The 15,055-nt window shown below is 40.7% G+C and overlaps 2 protein-coding genes across 3 annotated transcripts; one reads left to right on the top strand and one right to left on the bottom strand.

Annotated features, from left to right (window-relative positions):
• Positions 1-486: 486 nt before the first annotated feature.
• Positions 487-2,489, bottom strand: LOC6573869 (serine protease HTRA2, mitochondrial). Its single transcript, XM_001999892.4, has 2 exons — positions 1,069-2,489; positions 487-1,009 (listed from the first exon to the last, which is right to left on the bottom strand). Exons 1-2 carry the CDS (start codon positions 2,283-2,285, stop codon positions 844-846), a joined length of 1,383 nt encoding a protein of 460 aa, XP_001999928.2. The 5' UTR covers positions 2,286-2,489; the 3' UTR covers positions 487-843.
• Positions 2,490-2,598: 109 nt separating this feature from the next.
• LOC6573868 (phosphatidylinositide phosphatase SAC2) lies at positions 2,599-10,980 on the top strand. 2 transcript variants are annotated; one of them, XM_001999891.4, is made up of 12 exons: positions 2,599-2,822; positions 4,845-5,073; positions 5,138-5,555; positions 5,620-5,741; positions 5,801-6,166; positions 6,232-6,559; positions 6,622-6,692; positions 7,244-7,459; positions 7,728-7,961; positions 8,021-9,097; positions 9,513-9,663; positions 9,723-10,980. In XM_001999891.4, exons 1-12 carry the CDS (start codon positions 2,723-2,725, stop codon positions 9,849-9,851), a joined length of 3,441 nt encoding a protein of 1,146 aa, XP_001999927.2. In that variant the 5' UTR covers positions 2,599-2,722; the 3' UTR covers positions 9,852-10,980. The 2 variants fall into 2 exon arrangements, with proteins under 2 accessions (XP_001999927.2, XP_015022643.1); XM_015167157.3 differs by lacking the exon at positions 7,244-7,459 and having other exon boundaries at positions 2,601-2,822.
• The last annotated feature ends 4,075 nt before the right edge of the window (positions 10,981-15,055 follow it).

Consider the following 15,055-nt stretch of genomic DNA (forward strand, 5'->3'; position numbering starts at 1 on the left):
TTGTTGTTCAGAAAATAGCGAAAGATAAAAAAGAGAGTGCTTTAGCCGAGCAGTATTCGACTACGAAATGCCCTGCACCAGGCATACTTATTTGGCAATACATAAATTGAGTATAAAATAATGTTTAGTTCTTTTCTTTTTAATTTTTTAAGAGAGACGGGCATCAGAAATCGTAAATGCTCATAGTTTTACATGTTAACAGCTGAAATTTCTCAGCTTTTAATTATTTACGTTATGCCAAAAAGAAACCAAATTTAAATACCAAATACTTATCGATAATTAAAAGAATGGTATAATTTATCGGCTATCGAAAGAAATTTGAATGAATGCGACAGCCAATGATAAATGCATATTTAAATATTGAATACTTTACCATTTACGGCCGAGTATACATATATGCATATGTATGTGTATATTAAATATGGTGTCACGCCTCTTTCTATTTGCTACCCGGAACGACCCTTTCAAGTATAAGAATTTTCGAACTTTGCAAATATCTTGGACAATTCATTGTTGAGTGTTCGTTTATATAATATACATAGATCGCATTATTAGCTTGCATTGTTGAAGAAATACACTTTATGGTCTGTATTTTTTGGAATACAAATAACAATTAGTCTTAGGCAATCACTGTAATTTGATATAATTTGTATTGAGTTTACTGCGCAGCATGACAACTAGCTGAGTGCTACGTGAACGCGACCTGCATTTGCTTTAGACTGGACTGGCAGTTCCGTTTTTCTATAGCAATGCACAAAACATTATACAAATTTATGCAATAGCCAATTCACCAAATTGTAGAGCGTTTAAAAGACTAAAGTTTGTATCTGGATTAGACTGGTATCAAGGATCCTCTGGCGTTATGGTTACGCGCATTTGCTTAACGCCCCGCAATATGACAATGTCTAACTCCTTTTTACCGTCTGCGAGCGCATCGTAAACATCAGAAGAATTCTTAATTTCCTTCTTGTTAATATGCGTCACAATGTCACCCGGTTGGAGACCTCCGCTGAGAGAGGAAAAGAGGATTAAACTGGGAAATGAGTGGCAATATATGGATTATCTTACCTATGCGCTGGTGAGCCCACAATTACCTTCCACACGAGGACACCGTGCGACAAGGTGTTCGGCATGTTCTGCGTTCGTGACTTGAGCTCAAAGAGTATGTCGGGGGTGAGGGTGAGCATGGTGATGCCCATGTACCGTTTGACTGGGTAGCCCGTCTTGTAGGCGGAGCCCTTTTTCCGACGCGCTGCGGCGCGCTCCAGAAACACTTTCACATAGTCTATGGGTATGGCGAAACTGATGCCGGCGGTCACCTTCATGGAGTTGACCCCAATGGCCTCGCCGTCCAGATTGACCAGCGGGCCACCCGAATTGCCAAAGGTAATGGCCGCGTCCGTTTGCAGGTAATTAATGTCTCGATTGCGCAGGCCCAGCTCCTGCGAAGCACGCTGTGTGGAGCTGATGACGCCGGCCGTCACTGTGTTGCTCAACGCCAGCGGGCTGCCCAGGGCCACGACCCATTCGCCGGAACGCAACGTGCTGCTCTTTCCCAGCTTCATTACGGAGAGGTTGTTCACCTGGATACGCAACGTTGCCAAATCGGATGTCTGGTCCACATCCTCGATGGTGGCGGGAAATGTGCGTCCGTCGGATAGACGCACCTGCACCATCGTGTTGGGCTTGTTAATCACCACATGAGCATTGGTCAGTATGAGGCCATTCTGTTCGATGACGAAGCCGGAACCGTTCGATGCCGTGATGGGCTGCCCGCTGAAGTAGTCAAAGTGCCGCGTGTCCTTGATCTCGATGTACACGACAGAGTCGGCACAGCCTGCGACAACGTCCGCAATGAAATTGAATTCACGCCGGCGACCGTTCAGTGTGCGCGCCGAGATCGTCGGCGTCAACTCCTCGCGCTGTGCCACCATGGTGCTTGCCAGTGCACCGAGCGAGAATGGCACAAAGAAACGAATGGCGCTGCGCCAACTGTAGCCACTGAATCCATTTTTGTTGTTTCTATTGTCGTCCTCGTTTTTGTTGTTATTATTTCTGCTGGAGTTTGTGCTGGTGGGACTGCTGGCTGAGTTAGTATTGAGTGCACTGGGTGCGGATTTGTGACGGCAGTAGAGCAACGTGGTCGCGCATCGTTTCACGAAGACATTCAGTTTGTTGATGCTGCGCAGCGCCATTAATTTCTGTGACTGTATCAAAATGTAATTGTTATTGTTATTTAATTTGTGCTTCCATTTGAGACTTGGCCGCACAGCTGTTTGACACATACGTCGAGCTGCCTGCTGTGTCACGCAGATAAATGTGCTCACAATCTATCGATAGGCGCAAAACAAACCGTCTGCAAATATTGGACATACAATTTTTAGTTAACGTAATGGTTTCTCTCAGACACCTCTAAATGGCATAATCAACATGAAGGAATTTTAGAAATAAAGTCTGTTATTGCTATATATAATAGTAAATACGGAGTTTGCTATGCTGTCTTCCCTCAACCTGTCTGAATGTTGTATGACTATTTTGACGTGTATGGCCCGATAAGTTGTGTTGTTTTTATCGCCTGGCTAACAATTGATATTCTCGCATTCGATTGCAGTTGCGAGCCAGTTGAAGAAGTGAAATAACAATGGAACAAAATTAATTGCACAAAATATAGTTTTAGTTTGGTGTTGAAATGTCGCAAATAGTATAGCCACACGCCGAAGTCATGATGGAAGTATTCCAAACTGATACGCATTACATATTTGTAAAGCGCGACAAGAGCCTTTGGTGGAATCGCAAGACGTCGGAATTTACAATAAAGCCAGGTAAATACGGAGATGAATCATTGCTTAGATGCAAGGCAGCAGCTGATTTTTTGTATTTATAATTAGTTGTTTTTGTTGCTTAGCCTCGACATAAGCCTTATCTGCATTTCGCTCACGTTTTTGCTCTCGAAAGCGAAAATGCAAGGCAGGCAACGTAAATGTTCATAAACGTGTGTAATTCGGAGAGTGTGTGTGTGTGCTTTAGTTTGTCTCTGAATGTCAAGGGTGGAATGGGGCTTGGGAAGTCGGAGCTTCTGCCACCCACTTATACAGTTAGCTTTGCCTGATTTGTTTTGTTGTGGGCGTTTGCGTCTGGTTTTTGCTGTGCGTTTTACTGTAAATGCCTTTTAATGGGTCGCGTATCTATAAATATACGGAACAGCAGTACAGTAAATACAGTGTGTACACAACCCTCTTTAGCCGCGAAAGGCTAAGCCGTTAGCTTCAAGCGTAATTCCTTGCGCAAATGACGTTCGTGCGTGTTTATTCATGTTGCTCGTTGTCCATTTGTAAGTGCGTCTACTGTTCCTTGTCTATTTACTATTCCTAGAGCAATCAGTTGTGTGCATGTTGACATTGTTAGGAAGTAATTATAAAAATAGCTCCACTATCAATTTGTATGTTTGCAAGTCCTTCTAATTGGGCTTCGTTTAACGTCCTGTTGATTGCTCGCTAATTGCGCAGGCGGTACAATTCCTGTAATTTAGTTAGCACGCAATTTAATATTCATTTAAGAATAAATTGCGTGTCCGATTCGCGATTTGAACTCCAACCCCCGGTCACGGCCACCGCATTTGACATGACTCAGCTGCAGACTTTGACCTTTTACATTGTGAAAGCTCAAAATTGGCTCATTTGAACAAAAATCTCATTCAAGGTTAAAGAAGCTGCTTTCGAAGTTCAAATTGCCAATTTCCAGAAACGGTTTTACGATAAAAATCCGTACGTAGTCTTAAGTAGCATCAGCAGTTTGTCGACCCTTACACTTGCTCATTATCGTGTTTCACTTAACTTTGCGGTTTTAATTAGCTAATTTTTTTTTGTAATATTCAGGTATTACAAAAACTTTCATACTGGTTTTTTCTTTCCTCCCAAAATTTTGAGATATTCGTTTTTAATTTAGCCGTCTCTCTCTCTCTCTCTCTCTCTCTCTCTCTCTCTCTCTCTCTCTCTCTCTCTCTCTCTCTCTCTCTGATACAATCTCTTTTTTCCATGTATTATTGTATATATCTATATACATATTAATCACTTTTGTCACTTTAATATTGCAAATATAGACGATAAAGTTGTGGCCTCAATTTAGTTTTAGCTCAATTTTTTTATTGTTGATAAGCTTCTCTGTTTCTTTTTTTTTTTTTTTTTTTTAGCTAATAAACAAGTGCGATAAGATTAAGGAAAAATTATGTTTGCGTCATTGTAAGATTTCTAACTATGCTGCCGGTCACATCCGTTCAGGTCTCTACTGAATTTATCTCAAGGATGTGTCATAAAAGTTTTTATTTATTTTTAATTTTATTTATTTGTCTGGTCTGGAATCGCTCATACATAATGTCTATGCTCAAAATAACCATAATTGCATAGATTACTCATCATTTTATGTACAGTAGATGATATTGATTTCTTGTATGTGGATTAGTTTTGTCTAAACTGAAAGAAAAGTTGAGACTTAAGAGTAGTAATAGTAGGGATTATATTTTTTCATTGATAAATAATAATCAGCGCATGTTGTCAAAGACGTTTAGTTAAAATGAAATTAATTGAATGATTTAGACTTAAAACGGACTCTTTATAAGTATCTAATTTCAATGTCAATCGCTCACACTTCGCTGTGTCGGCGTTGCTAAGCTTATCAAATATAGATAAAGGCCTGATTGGCCTATGATATCAGCTGAAAGTAAAGCAAATATGTGCGACATAGAAGAAAGCACAACTGTCTATAATGCATTAAATAATAAATATTAAATATACAAAATATATTTAGTATGCCATAGTTCATATAAACTCTTTCTGTTTTATTTGCAGGATGGGATCTCAGCTCGGTGGAGGACATCGAGTGTATTGGTGTTACGCATGGCATTGTGGGCGTCATCTCGCTGTCAAATGTGTATGAGCCGCATTTGGTGATTATTAAGGAGGCGATGGCCATGGGTGTGCTATATCCGCCACATTTGGTGTACAAAATCAAGTCCATATGCATACTCAGTGCCGATGAGCCAGACTCGGAGCTGCCCAACTGCACCAAGCACACCAAGTAAGTTTGTCAGTTGCTTAGCATATTTAACTTTGTTAATGTACTTTGCATGGCATTCTTACAGAAGCAACAGCTCCACGCCCACGCACAGCGCCTCCTCATCCAGCAACAATGCGAGTGGAAGAACCACGCAAGGGTCCAGCACGAAGAGTACCAAACTCTTTGAGGGCATGAATAAGACGTGGGGTGTTGTCAAGAGCGCTGGGAATACAATCAAAGCCACCACACAGCAGGCAGCAAATTTGGCTACCAAACAGGTTAAAAATTCTGTGGGTATACGGGAGCCAAGGCAAATCGAGCGACGTATTACCGAGGAGCTGCACAAAATATTTGACGAGACGGACAGTTTCTACTTCAGCTTCGACTGCGACATCACCAACAATCTGCAAAGGCACGTGGTCACAGAGGATGATGCCCAGCCGCAGCCAGATGAGAGATTTTTCTGGAACATGCACATGATCAGAGATATCATTAAGATGAATGTATGTGTTGAATTTTAAAGGTCAATTGAGATAGTTATTTTAATATAGTATTCTTGCATTGTAGGATAAAACATGGATATTGCCCATTATTCAAGGATTTGTGCAAGTGGAAGGATGTGTCATTGGCAATGACTGTTTCACATTGTCTTTGGTCTCGCGACGCTCACGTCATCGTGCGGGTACGCGGTAAGTCATTGGACATTATCTCTATTATAAGCGATTAACTTTAATATATATAATTGCAGCTATAAACGCCGTGGAGTGGATGAAAAGGGCAACTGCGCCAATTACGTGGAAACAGAGCAATTACTCTCATTCCGCCATCACCAGTTGTCCTTTACGCAGGTGCGCGGGTCGGTTCCCATTTTCTGGAGTCAGCCCGGGTACAAATATCGGCCGCCACCACGTTTGGATCGGGGCGTGGCCGAGACACAGCAAGCCTTTGAGCTGCACTTTACCAAAGAGCTAGCCATCTACGAGCGCGTATGCATTATTAACCTGGTGGAGCAGAGCGGAAAGGAGAAACTCATTGGCGATGCGTATGCGGAGCATGTGATAAAATACAACAACGAACAAATAATCTATGTCACATTTGATTTCCATGACTATTGGTGAGTAGAGGTATATATATCACTGTATTAAATTTATCGTATTAACACTGGCCTTTATACAATAGTCGCGGCATGCGGTTTGGGAATGTTTCTGCATTGATTGATGCCATTGGTCCGGAGGCAGGTGCCATGGGCTTTCACTGGCGGGATCAGCGCGGCATCATCTGCAATCAAAAGTCCGTTTTTCGAGTTAATTGCATGGATTGTCTGGATCGTACAAATGTGGTACAGACGGCAATTGGGACAGCGGTGCTGCAATCGCAGCTGGTTAAGTTGGGGCTCTCGCCACCCTATTCCCCAATACCTGATCCATTGAAGTCATCCTTTATGGTGCTGTGGGCAAACAATGGCGATGTTATAAGCAGACAGTATGCAGGCACAAATGCATTAAAGGTTAGAAATCATCTATTAACCAATATTATAGATATTTAATATTAATTTCTGTTCCATTCCAGGGTGACTACACACGAACGGGAGAGCGAAAAATCAGCGGCATGATGAAGGACGGCATGAACTCGGCCAATCGGTTTGTAGCATAATCAAACTACTTTATAATGAGTTATATATATTTGCTTGTGCTCACACTTTATCCATTAACATTATGTTTTTTATCTAAATAGCTTCATTCCATGATAATAATTTACATCGAAAGAAATCAAAGTTGATAATATTTCCTTGGGTTTAATTGTTGTATTTCTAAATATGGCCATTGTCAACCTTTCGCACTATTATCAATCGTTCTCTTTTTAATGACAAAATTGAACAAGAGAAGTCATTTCGGAATTAAAAATCCATTTTACTAATATCGCATGCTATTTACCCAATCTCCACTAATTATACACATAAGCCCACCTATATGTTATTTGTTCAAGCTTCAATTTATTTGTACACTTCACTTAAAAGTCAAACGACTTCGAAAGAATTTGATACTCTTTAACTATACTAACTATTGTTGAACCCATGCTTTGTGCCTGGGTGAAGGGTATGCCAGTACTGTTTTAATAAATAGCAGACTGCATATCTGTGAACCCTGTTTATATATGACTCTTAGCTAATGTCATGCCCACTTCTTCGTAGCTTTTTCATTCAAAACTTTGCCGACTCGTTTCGCCAGTGCATTATCGATCTGATGCAAGGTCAGCTGCAGCGGGCGGACGAATTGAGAGAGGATGATGTTCTAGAAACCATTGTACAAATACTCACACCCGAGTCACGTCCACCATTGCGTGGATATTACAGTGCGGGCGTGCTGGGACCTGAGCTCAAATTGCTCGAGTCGATTGTCTTAAACAGGTGCGCAAGTAGGACCATCGTAAATGAAGGCCTGAAAGCAGCTCAATCAGATGGCAATGAAATTCAATTAAACGTATTCACCCAATTACAATTCTTAGTTGCTCCAATTGTTACCATTTTATTGTTTCTTTCTCTATAAAAGGTATATTACCATTCGATTTTCAATTTTATTTATTTATCATTTACTATCATTCATCTGCACCTTGCTTCTTTTATTGATTGTTTGAGAAATGAGAACTAAATGTGTAAATCAACCATACTGTTTCAGTTATTACCTAGCGCGCTTTAAGGACTCGTATCGTCAAGCCACTATTGATCTAATGCTGGGCAATCACGTGTCTTCGGAATCGCTAAGCGCTTTGGGCGGTCAAGCGGCGCCAGATGAAACTGACGGCGAAAATGCGGAGCATGCGAAATTACTGGTGGAGGACTGTCGTCGCTTACTGTTGAGCTCGGAGCAGTATCCAGTCGGTGCTTGGGGCTTAATCGATGCGGATCCTAGGTAAATATTACATTAAAATCCGCGAGCTATTAACAACTCTACCAACAACTATTCCTTAGCTCTGGGGATGCCAACGAAACGGAGGTGGACTCAGTCTTGTTGCTTACGGACGACTGTTATATTGTGGCCGAGTACGATTCGCATCTGGACAAGATTGTGCGCTTTGAGAAGGTGCTATTGTCGCAGGTGCGGCTCATTGAACTCGGCATGCATCAGCAGACAAAAATCTTTCAAGGATCCTCGCAGGCGCATCTGTGCCTGCGCCTGAACTACTGCGTTGATGGCCAAGAAGGATACTTCCACATGTTCCGCTCAGCCAATTTGCGTTTCTTTAACAATGCAGCCTATGTTATTAAAACGCAGGAGGAGCTCACTGAATCGCTGACAGCGATTGTGGAAATGTTCCGAATCGCCCTGGAGAACGCCGGCAATAAGGATGTTCGTTTTATTACTGGCGGGGTTTTGCAGCGACGCAAGAGTAAACTGCCATTGCTGGATGTGCCGAAAGGCATGCCTCGCAATCTATCTGAATCTCAACTGGTACAGCTCAGTTCCAAAGCCATTTCGAACGTCGCTGGACAGTTCTCGAAACTGGGTCAGACCTTTAAGAAGCCCTCGAGCGCCGGTCAACCTGGCAACGTTGCTGCCACTCTCAACCCGCAAGTGATGCGCCAATCAGAGGGTACAGCATTGGACTTTTGCCAGGAAGCCGACAAGGCCGTTTTTACAGTCGGCGGCAAGCAACGCGCGAACAGCTCGAGCAGCACGGATACCGATGAGCGCGACAATAGCTTGTATGAGCCTGAGGTGGACTCGGACGTTGAAATTGCTTTGGATAAGGGCAACTACAATGAGAACACCTTTCTGCCCTCCGTTGGAATTGTAATGGGCGGCCAAATAGAGCAGCCCAGCTCGTCAAACAATATGCGACAATTGGAGCAAAAGGATAGCATGTGCAAAACAGCCGAGGATGTGCTCACCATATCTATATCAACTGTAACCGATAATGTTGGTCTGCCCAATGGCTTGCTAGAGAATGCGCCAACCCTGCGGCCGATTACGCCAAATCCTCAAATATGCTTACAGGCTCAAGAGGCGGAGAACTCGGATGTGGAAGGGGATAGACACGGGCTAAGGTCGGTATTCTTCATTTAATTTCCCAATGTAATGTTAATGCTTTGTTCGTTGTGTTATGGACCTTAAGTTGTTTGTAGACAATCTATATACATTAGACAAGCTCTATATTCTAAATATTTGTACAATTTTTCGTTATTTTGTAAATGTTTATTGTGTTGAAGTTATTTCACAAATAGCTATGAAACTACTAAGTATTATAATATTATTATAGCCTTTATGTTCAATTGCTTTCACATATGCAAATAGTATTTATGTTATATACTCAAAGCATGTGTTTCTTGACAAAATATAGAAAATGTTGTGCGTGTTTCTTATGTAATCGAATGGCTTACAGTTCAACAAATAAATCTATTCCTAAGTCAACAATATAAGAGCGTTTCTTTTTGTTACAAATATTTGTAATCCACTTTTTAGTATTGCTGCCAATGAAGCAAACCTTCCGCACGGTCAGCCCGTCTATTTTGAGGCTAACAAGTTTAAGCCCATTACCAATCCACTCTCCAAGCTGGCCAAAGGCATGCAGAACATTGGCTTGAATCTGGATCCACGCAAGATCGCCAATAAGGTAAGCCGATAACTCATTTGTCGATACAGACCTAATCGTATTATCTTCATTGCTTGCAGGCCAGCGTGCTGTCGCCTACTAGCCTATCGGCGGATAACTCTCCTCCAGGCCGTGGTCCAGGCTCGCGAGATGTATTGCTAGAAATGTGGGAAGCTGAGAAATGCAAGTCCAAGCTGATAGCTCTGTGAAGGGATATACTAAGTGATATACAAAATTATTTATTATACAAGTTTTAGAGCGAAAAGTTTACTCTAGCTGTTTTACGTGGCACTTCCATATAAGGGAATCTATATACTATATATAGCTCATATATATATATATACATACAATGAGTATTTTCGTTCATGCGGCACGTATTTAATAGACATGTTCGTTGAACTGTACCCGATATATGCAATGTTTGTGATTGTTACTGTAGTGCGTTAATTAACTATGTATGTCATCATCATTTACAAATATGTATGTGTATTTGTTTGTGATTGTATGGTAAATTAAGTTAAACGGAATATGTACGTATGCATGCGTAGCACCAAGCAATATAAATATGTTTTCAGGTTCAATTGATATTTTAACAACCTAATTATTCATGTATTATGATGTAGCAACAAATACTTATGACATGCTTTATAAACCTAACCACCAAATGCATAGATTTAATTATTCAATTATAGCGTGCTTATGAATGTAGACATCTTATACGTAAACGAAACCAAAAACAAAAACAAACAAAAACCAAATGTCACAAACAAACAAACAACAAAAAGACAAGACAAACAGAAGACTTGGCCAATGCGTATGTAACTTATTTTATACACGGAACACTAAAAACAAAAACTAAATTTTTTGGCTAGATTATGAGTATTAAAAATAAAAAGAAAAACCATTATTAACTTAGCGATATTCAATAAATATTAAGAAAACTAATAAACATCTAAAAATGTAGAAGAATTCGAAACGCCAACGAATATACAAATTTATTATACACGCTGCGATTATTCGATTATGATGTATTTTTATTAACTATAACGTGTTTATTGTCACTCCAAAATATAATACAAATCTGTAGCAATATATATGTACATATACGCCACCGAATACTTGGATATGCCTATACATATATAAATATAAATAGCCTCAAATATAATTGGAACACATAGCAAACTCGTAGCATACAAGTTAGTTATTCTCTTCCTATACCTGGAGAATTTAGTAATTCATAATTGTGCATTGATTACAGAAATGAATAGATGATTCAGCAAAATTTTCATTACTTTTTGGGCATTATTTAATATCAATAAATAAACAGCTTTAAACTTATTTGCTGCCTCAAGGCAATGTAAAATATGACTTAAATAGAACATTGAAATTTCTACCGATGATAGCAATTTTAAGTTAACATATGTATGTTGATTTTTTTATGAATAAGTATAATGTTATAAAATAGACAATCTAGTGAAATAGAAACTTGATAAAAAGATGCAGTGAACGATGTAACCTGTTGAATTATTAATATTCAAAGAGATTTTGTAGGCTTTTCTTTACTAAGTAGGTATGCTTTGATAAGCGTCATACTTATGTCAACGCGAGATTAAAACTTGTTTCTATGATATTACCCCAAGAAGACTAAGCTTAATTTTTGGTTAATCGAAAACTAGGAAATATGTAACAATCGTCTTTTAGTCTCGTCAAGAATTCTTAAGGCAATCCTTGGAATTTATTCCCACCTATTCCTTGCAGTAGATCATATTGAAGCAACCGCAATATAATTTGTAAAGTTAAGTAATTTCCATCAGATTATTACATCGTTAGGTTAACATACTGTAGTTACGGAGCTGTTCTTCCTCGGTTGTTATTTATGCGGGTAGCCAGTCCTGTTTTATAGGAACAGAACGTGTCAGCGCCAAGTGTTGTCCCACTCTTGGATGTTGGATGGCCCTTGTTTACATAAGTGATAAAAAAAAAGTGGCCGAGAAACCACCACCACAAAAGCGTCACTGCGCTGCGGAAATCAAAAATCCATTAAAATACCACGGAAACGGACCGCATAACGCTGCCAATCAGCTTATGTGTACATAAGTGTGTATGGCTCTATTGATATTGGAGTTTTATTTATGCGAACTTTGGCATGGCCAATGCCGGGCAACAGGCAAGAGGGCAACAGGCAAGAGCCAGCAGGCCAAGCATCAGGCGGACGCATATTGAACTCTTGGCACGTCAGCTGATAAGATCCGCTCGCTGATGTTTTGTTTTTTTCATTCTTTTTGTCTTCTGTTTTGACCAAACGTCCAATATCATGCTAATGTTGCCACACAGTTGCATCAATTGTTTTTCAATCAAAGGGCCATCAATCTTTTGAATGTTTGTTTAATTAACGCACAGGCCGCTTTGTCTACCTTGCCCAATCAGTGGCAACCAACGCCCATGGCTATGGCGATAGCAACAGCATAAATAAGCTGCGAGTGTTACATGCCAGCCCAGTTGACCCTCGGTTACGCTTGATTGCCAGGATATACATATCCTGGTTCCGGACTCCACCCGATGCCTTCGCCCTTGTTCTGGCTTCGTTTTCGTTCTGCTTCTGCTTCTGCTTTGGTTTGGCATTTTTCTTTCGCATTTCACTTCTTAACTTTGTCCATGTCTTCGGCGTCCATTAAGTGTGTCTGTGCTAAGACTTGGAAATTGTCTTTTGAATGTTTCAATTACACGCCTTCTTAAGCACAGCTTCTCTCGACTCAAATTGAAGGAACGCTTGAGCCAGCAGCTCCCTTAAATTCGGTTGACAGGCGACTGGCTGCTCGTGCCTTTCGTATTTGTCGGCTTTCATGCGCCAATAAAGTGAAATACACAGATAGTCCAAGAATTTACTGCCTTCAATCTATCGTATGCATGTGAGGGTGCTATATATGTGTGTCTGTGTGTGTGTGTGTGTGTGTGTTGCCTTTCTTATTGCCTTGCACCCGCCTGGCACTTTCGTTAAACACTTTTGCCTTAAACCATTAATTTCCTATACGTTCGACTTGTACGTGTTGGTAGCCAGCACCCGGGTCTAGAGGAAACTTAATTTTATTGCTAAAAGCGGGTTAACTGCTTGACACACAGCTGAGTGCCTCCATTATATAAAGCGCAGAGCTGGCTGCCTGCCTGCCTGCCACTGCCTCGATAGGAATCGAATTTGCTTTATGGCATGTATGCTAATTTTATGTCTAGTTAACATTCGCCCAGAGACTGGGGGTATTCTCCTCGATGGCTCCGAGTTAACATTTACTGCGATTGACTTTTAATTTACAGTTGAGCCCGAAGTCAGTTATCAGCCGAATTAAGCAACTGCAAATTAAAAGTGATTTGGTATTTTAAGTAAATCGTTTTCTGGCATTAGCAAACTTAAGATTTCTCTAAGAAATGCTCGCCCTGCCGCCACCTTCAACTACAACTCTTTAATAGCCTGTATGTATAATGGCCTCATGATCGAACCACCATTAAAATAAATGCATCGAATTTGTGTAAAACTATAAATTTCAAGTGTTTGCACAATGCGAGCAAATTGATTGCAAGAACCGTAAAATCAAATGATGCATAAATAAAATCAATGCCATCATGACGCAAAGGTCAAACTGCACAATATGTGCGTTATTTACGAGGATTTTAGTTTACGACCGCAGAGCAACCAGATTGACACTTGCAAGCAAATTAAATAGAAAAGTGCGTTAGGCGAAAACTGAGCCAAGAATGCTCTTGTGAAATTTTATACATAATTGAATTTATGGTAAATTTGTGTCACACACACACACAGATTCACTCGCAATCTGTGCATACCATTATTACCCAAAACATATAGACAGCTGAGGTCAGATTAGATCAGCGCTTTTCGGTGGGTGACTTGGCCCTTTGGCCTGCGGCTATTGCACCACACGCCAAACAATCGGAAACCGAATGTCATCTTCAATTTCAAATTCAATTATAAAACAAATTGGTTTGAGCGCAAATAAATACAGCTACAAATATATCTATTTATAAATATATACGTACATCCATATATGTATATGTATGTGCGGGGATGAATTGGTGTGGTCGAGCCACTCGAAGCAACATCAAACGGAAAATCCATTCATCCACTTTGGAATTGTGTCCAGTCGCTCTAGTGAAATAAATGTAATGAAATGTTAACAAATGACAACAGGCAGGCAAACATGCAGCAAAAACCGCAAGGGTGCCTTGCTTCTGCATCCATGCAGACCACACAGACAGACACACACACACACACACACACACATACACAGAGACACAGTACAAACACATACTCCACGTATCGAATTAGTTTGATGAGATTTATTGGCTCAAGTCCCACTTGACCAACAGCAGCGGCTGGCCAGACAATTATGGATGAGTACCATTTGTTTTTGGTCGGACTTTGATACTTCACATTCGCTTGCTTATGGGCAAATCATGTGGCTGACAATGATGCTAATGACGATTCGTCGGCATTATATGGCACCGATATTCATGGCCGTTGGCTCAGATTTTCTCTATTACCTAAGCGCATCGGATTACCATGTGGGTGAATCAATCCCAAACCCAAAGGCAAACCCCGACTCGAAACTTAATGCCCATGCCCACGCCCACTCACACGGCCATGTCCTTGCCTGGGCAGTTCAGCCCACGCACGTCGCTTGTCAACGCCAGCCCCTTGTTGCAGGTCCTTTGGGGAAATTTGTCAGAGCATCAGCAGCGTTAAGGTGCCAATTAAGGGCTTTTTAGTATCAATTACAAAATCGCACGTTTCCACACCTTTATCAAGCTTGAGGAAGTGTGTCCTTGTGTGCACGTATGAGTGCCAATCTATCTGTGCCTATGTGTGTCGAGCCTTTTCGCATTACGTGGCTGGTGTTATATGCCGGTCAGCATTCGGTTTGGGGTTCGGTTGGGCTCTGCGGCTCTGCGGCTCTGCTGCTATGTCTGTGGCATCTTTTGCGAAATTGTTTTGTGTCATTGTTTTTATTTCTGCTGCTTTCGGCTCGCCTCCTTTTCTGTCACTCCCCATTTGACAGCGTCATTTTGCCAGTGATTTATTGTTTCGATGGCGGCAAATTGGGTTTGTCATTAAAGTAGTTAGATTACTGAAAGCATAATCGAGAGATTACGACAACATTTTCGCCCTGTCTCAGTCTATGATAATAGAGCTTCGATTTATATTCTATTAAAGCGTGTTAAGGTCAGGAGAGTAAGTCTTAAAAATTGCAATGAAACTTTTTAAGTTCATAGATGGTTAAAATAATAAATGTTCTGAGATGTTTCTGGCATATTTAATTACTCTTAATTACTTTCAAATAACTGTTGTCTACTTGAACCAGGTTCCTTTATGGATTATTAGCAGTTGCAATATAAAATATATGAA

The sequence above is a fragment of the Drosophila mojavensis genome, unplaced genomic scaffold (assembly GCF_018153725.1).
Source record: "Drosophila mojavensis isolate 15081-1352.22 unplaced genomic scaffold, ASM1815372v1 contig_16, whole genome shotgun sequence".
Classification (NCBI taxonomy): domain Eukaryota; kingdom Metazoa; phylum Arthropoda; class Insecta; order Diptera; family Drosophilidae; genus Drosophila; species Drosophila mojavensis.

What these genes read in the sequence shown, in the direction of transcription:
- LOC6573869 (XM_001999892.4), bottom strand. Translation starts at nt 2,285, where the DNA reads ATGTGTCAAACAGCTGTGCGGCCAAGTCTCAAATGGAAGCACAAATTA. An exon ending in GTGGGCTCACCAGCGCATAG is followed by an intron (nt 1,010 to 1,068) that starts GTAAGATAATCC and finishes TTCCTCTCTCAG; the next exon opens with CGGAGGTCTCCAACCGGGTG.
- LOC6573868 (XM_001999891.4), top strand. Translation starts at nt 2,723, where the DNA reads ATGATGGAAGTATTCCAAACTGATACGCATTACATATTTGTAAAGCGC. An exon ending in TTTGATTTCCATGACTATTG is followed by an intron (nt 6,167 to 6,231) that starts GTGAGTAGAGGT and finishes TTTATACAATAG; the next exon opens with TCGCGGCATGCGGTTTGGGA. An exon ending in GAGTCGATTGTCTTAAACAG is followed by an intron (nt 7,460 to 7,727) that starts GTGCGCAAGTAG and finishes ATACTGTTTCAG; the next exon opens with TTATTACCTAGCGCGCTTTA.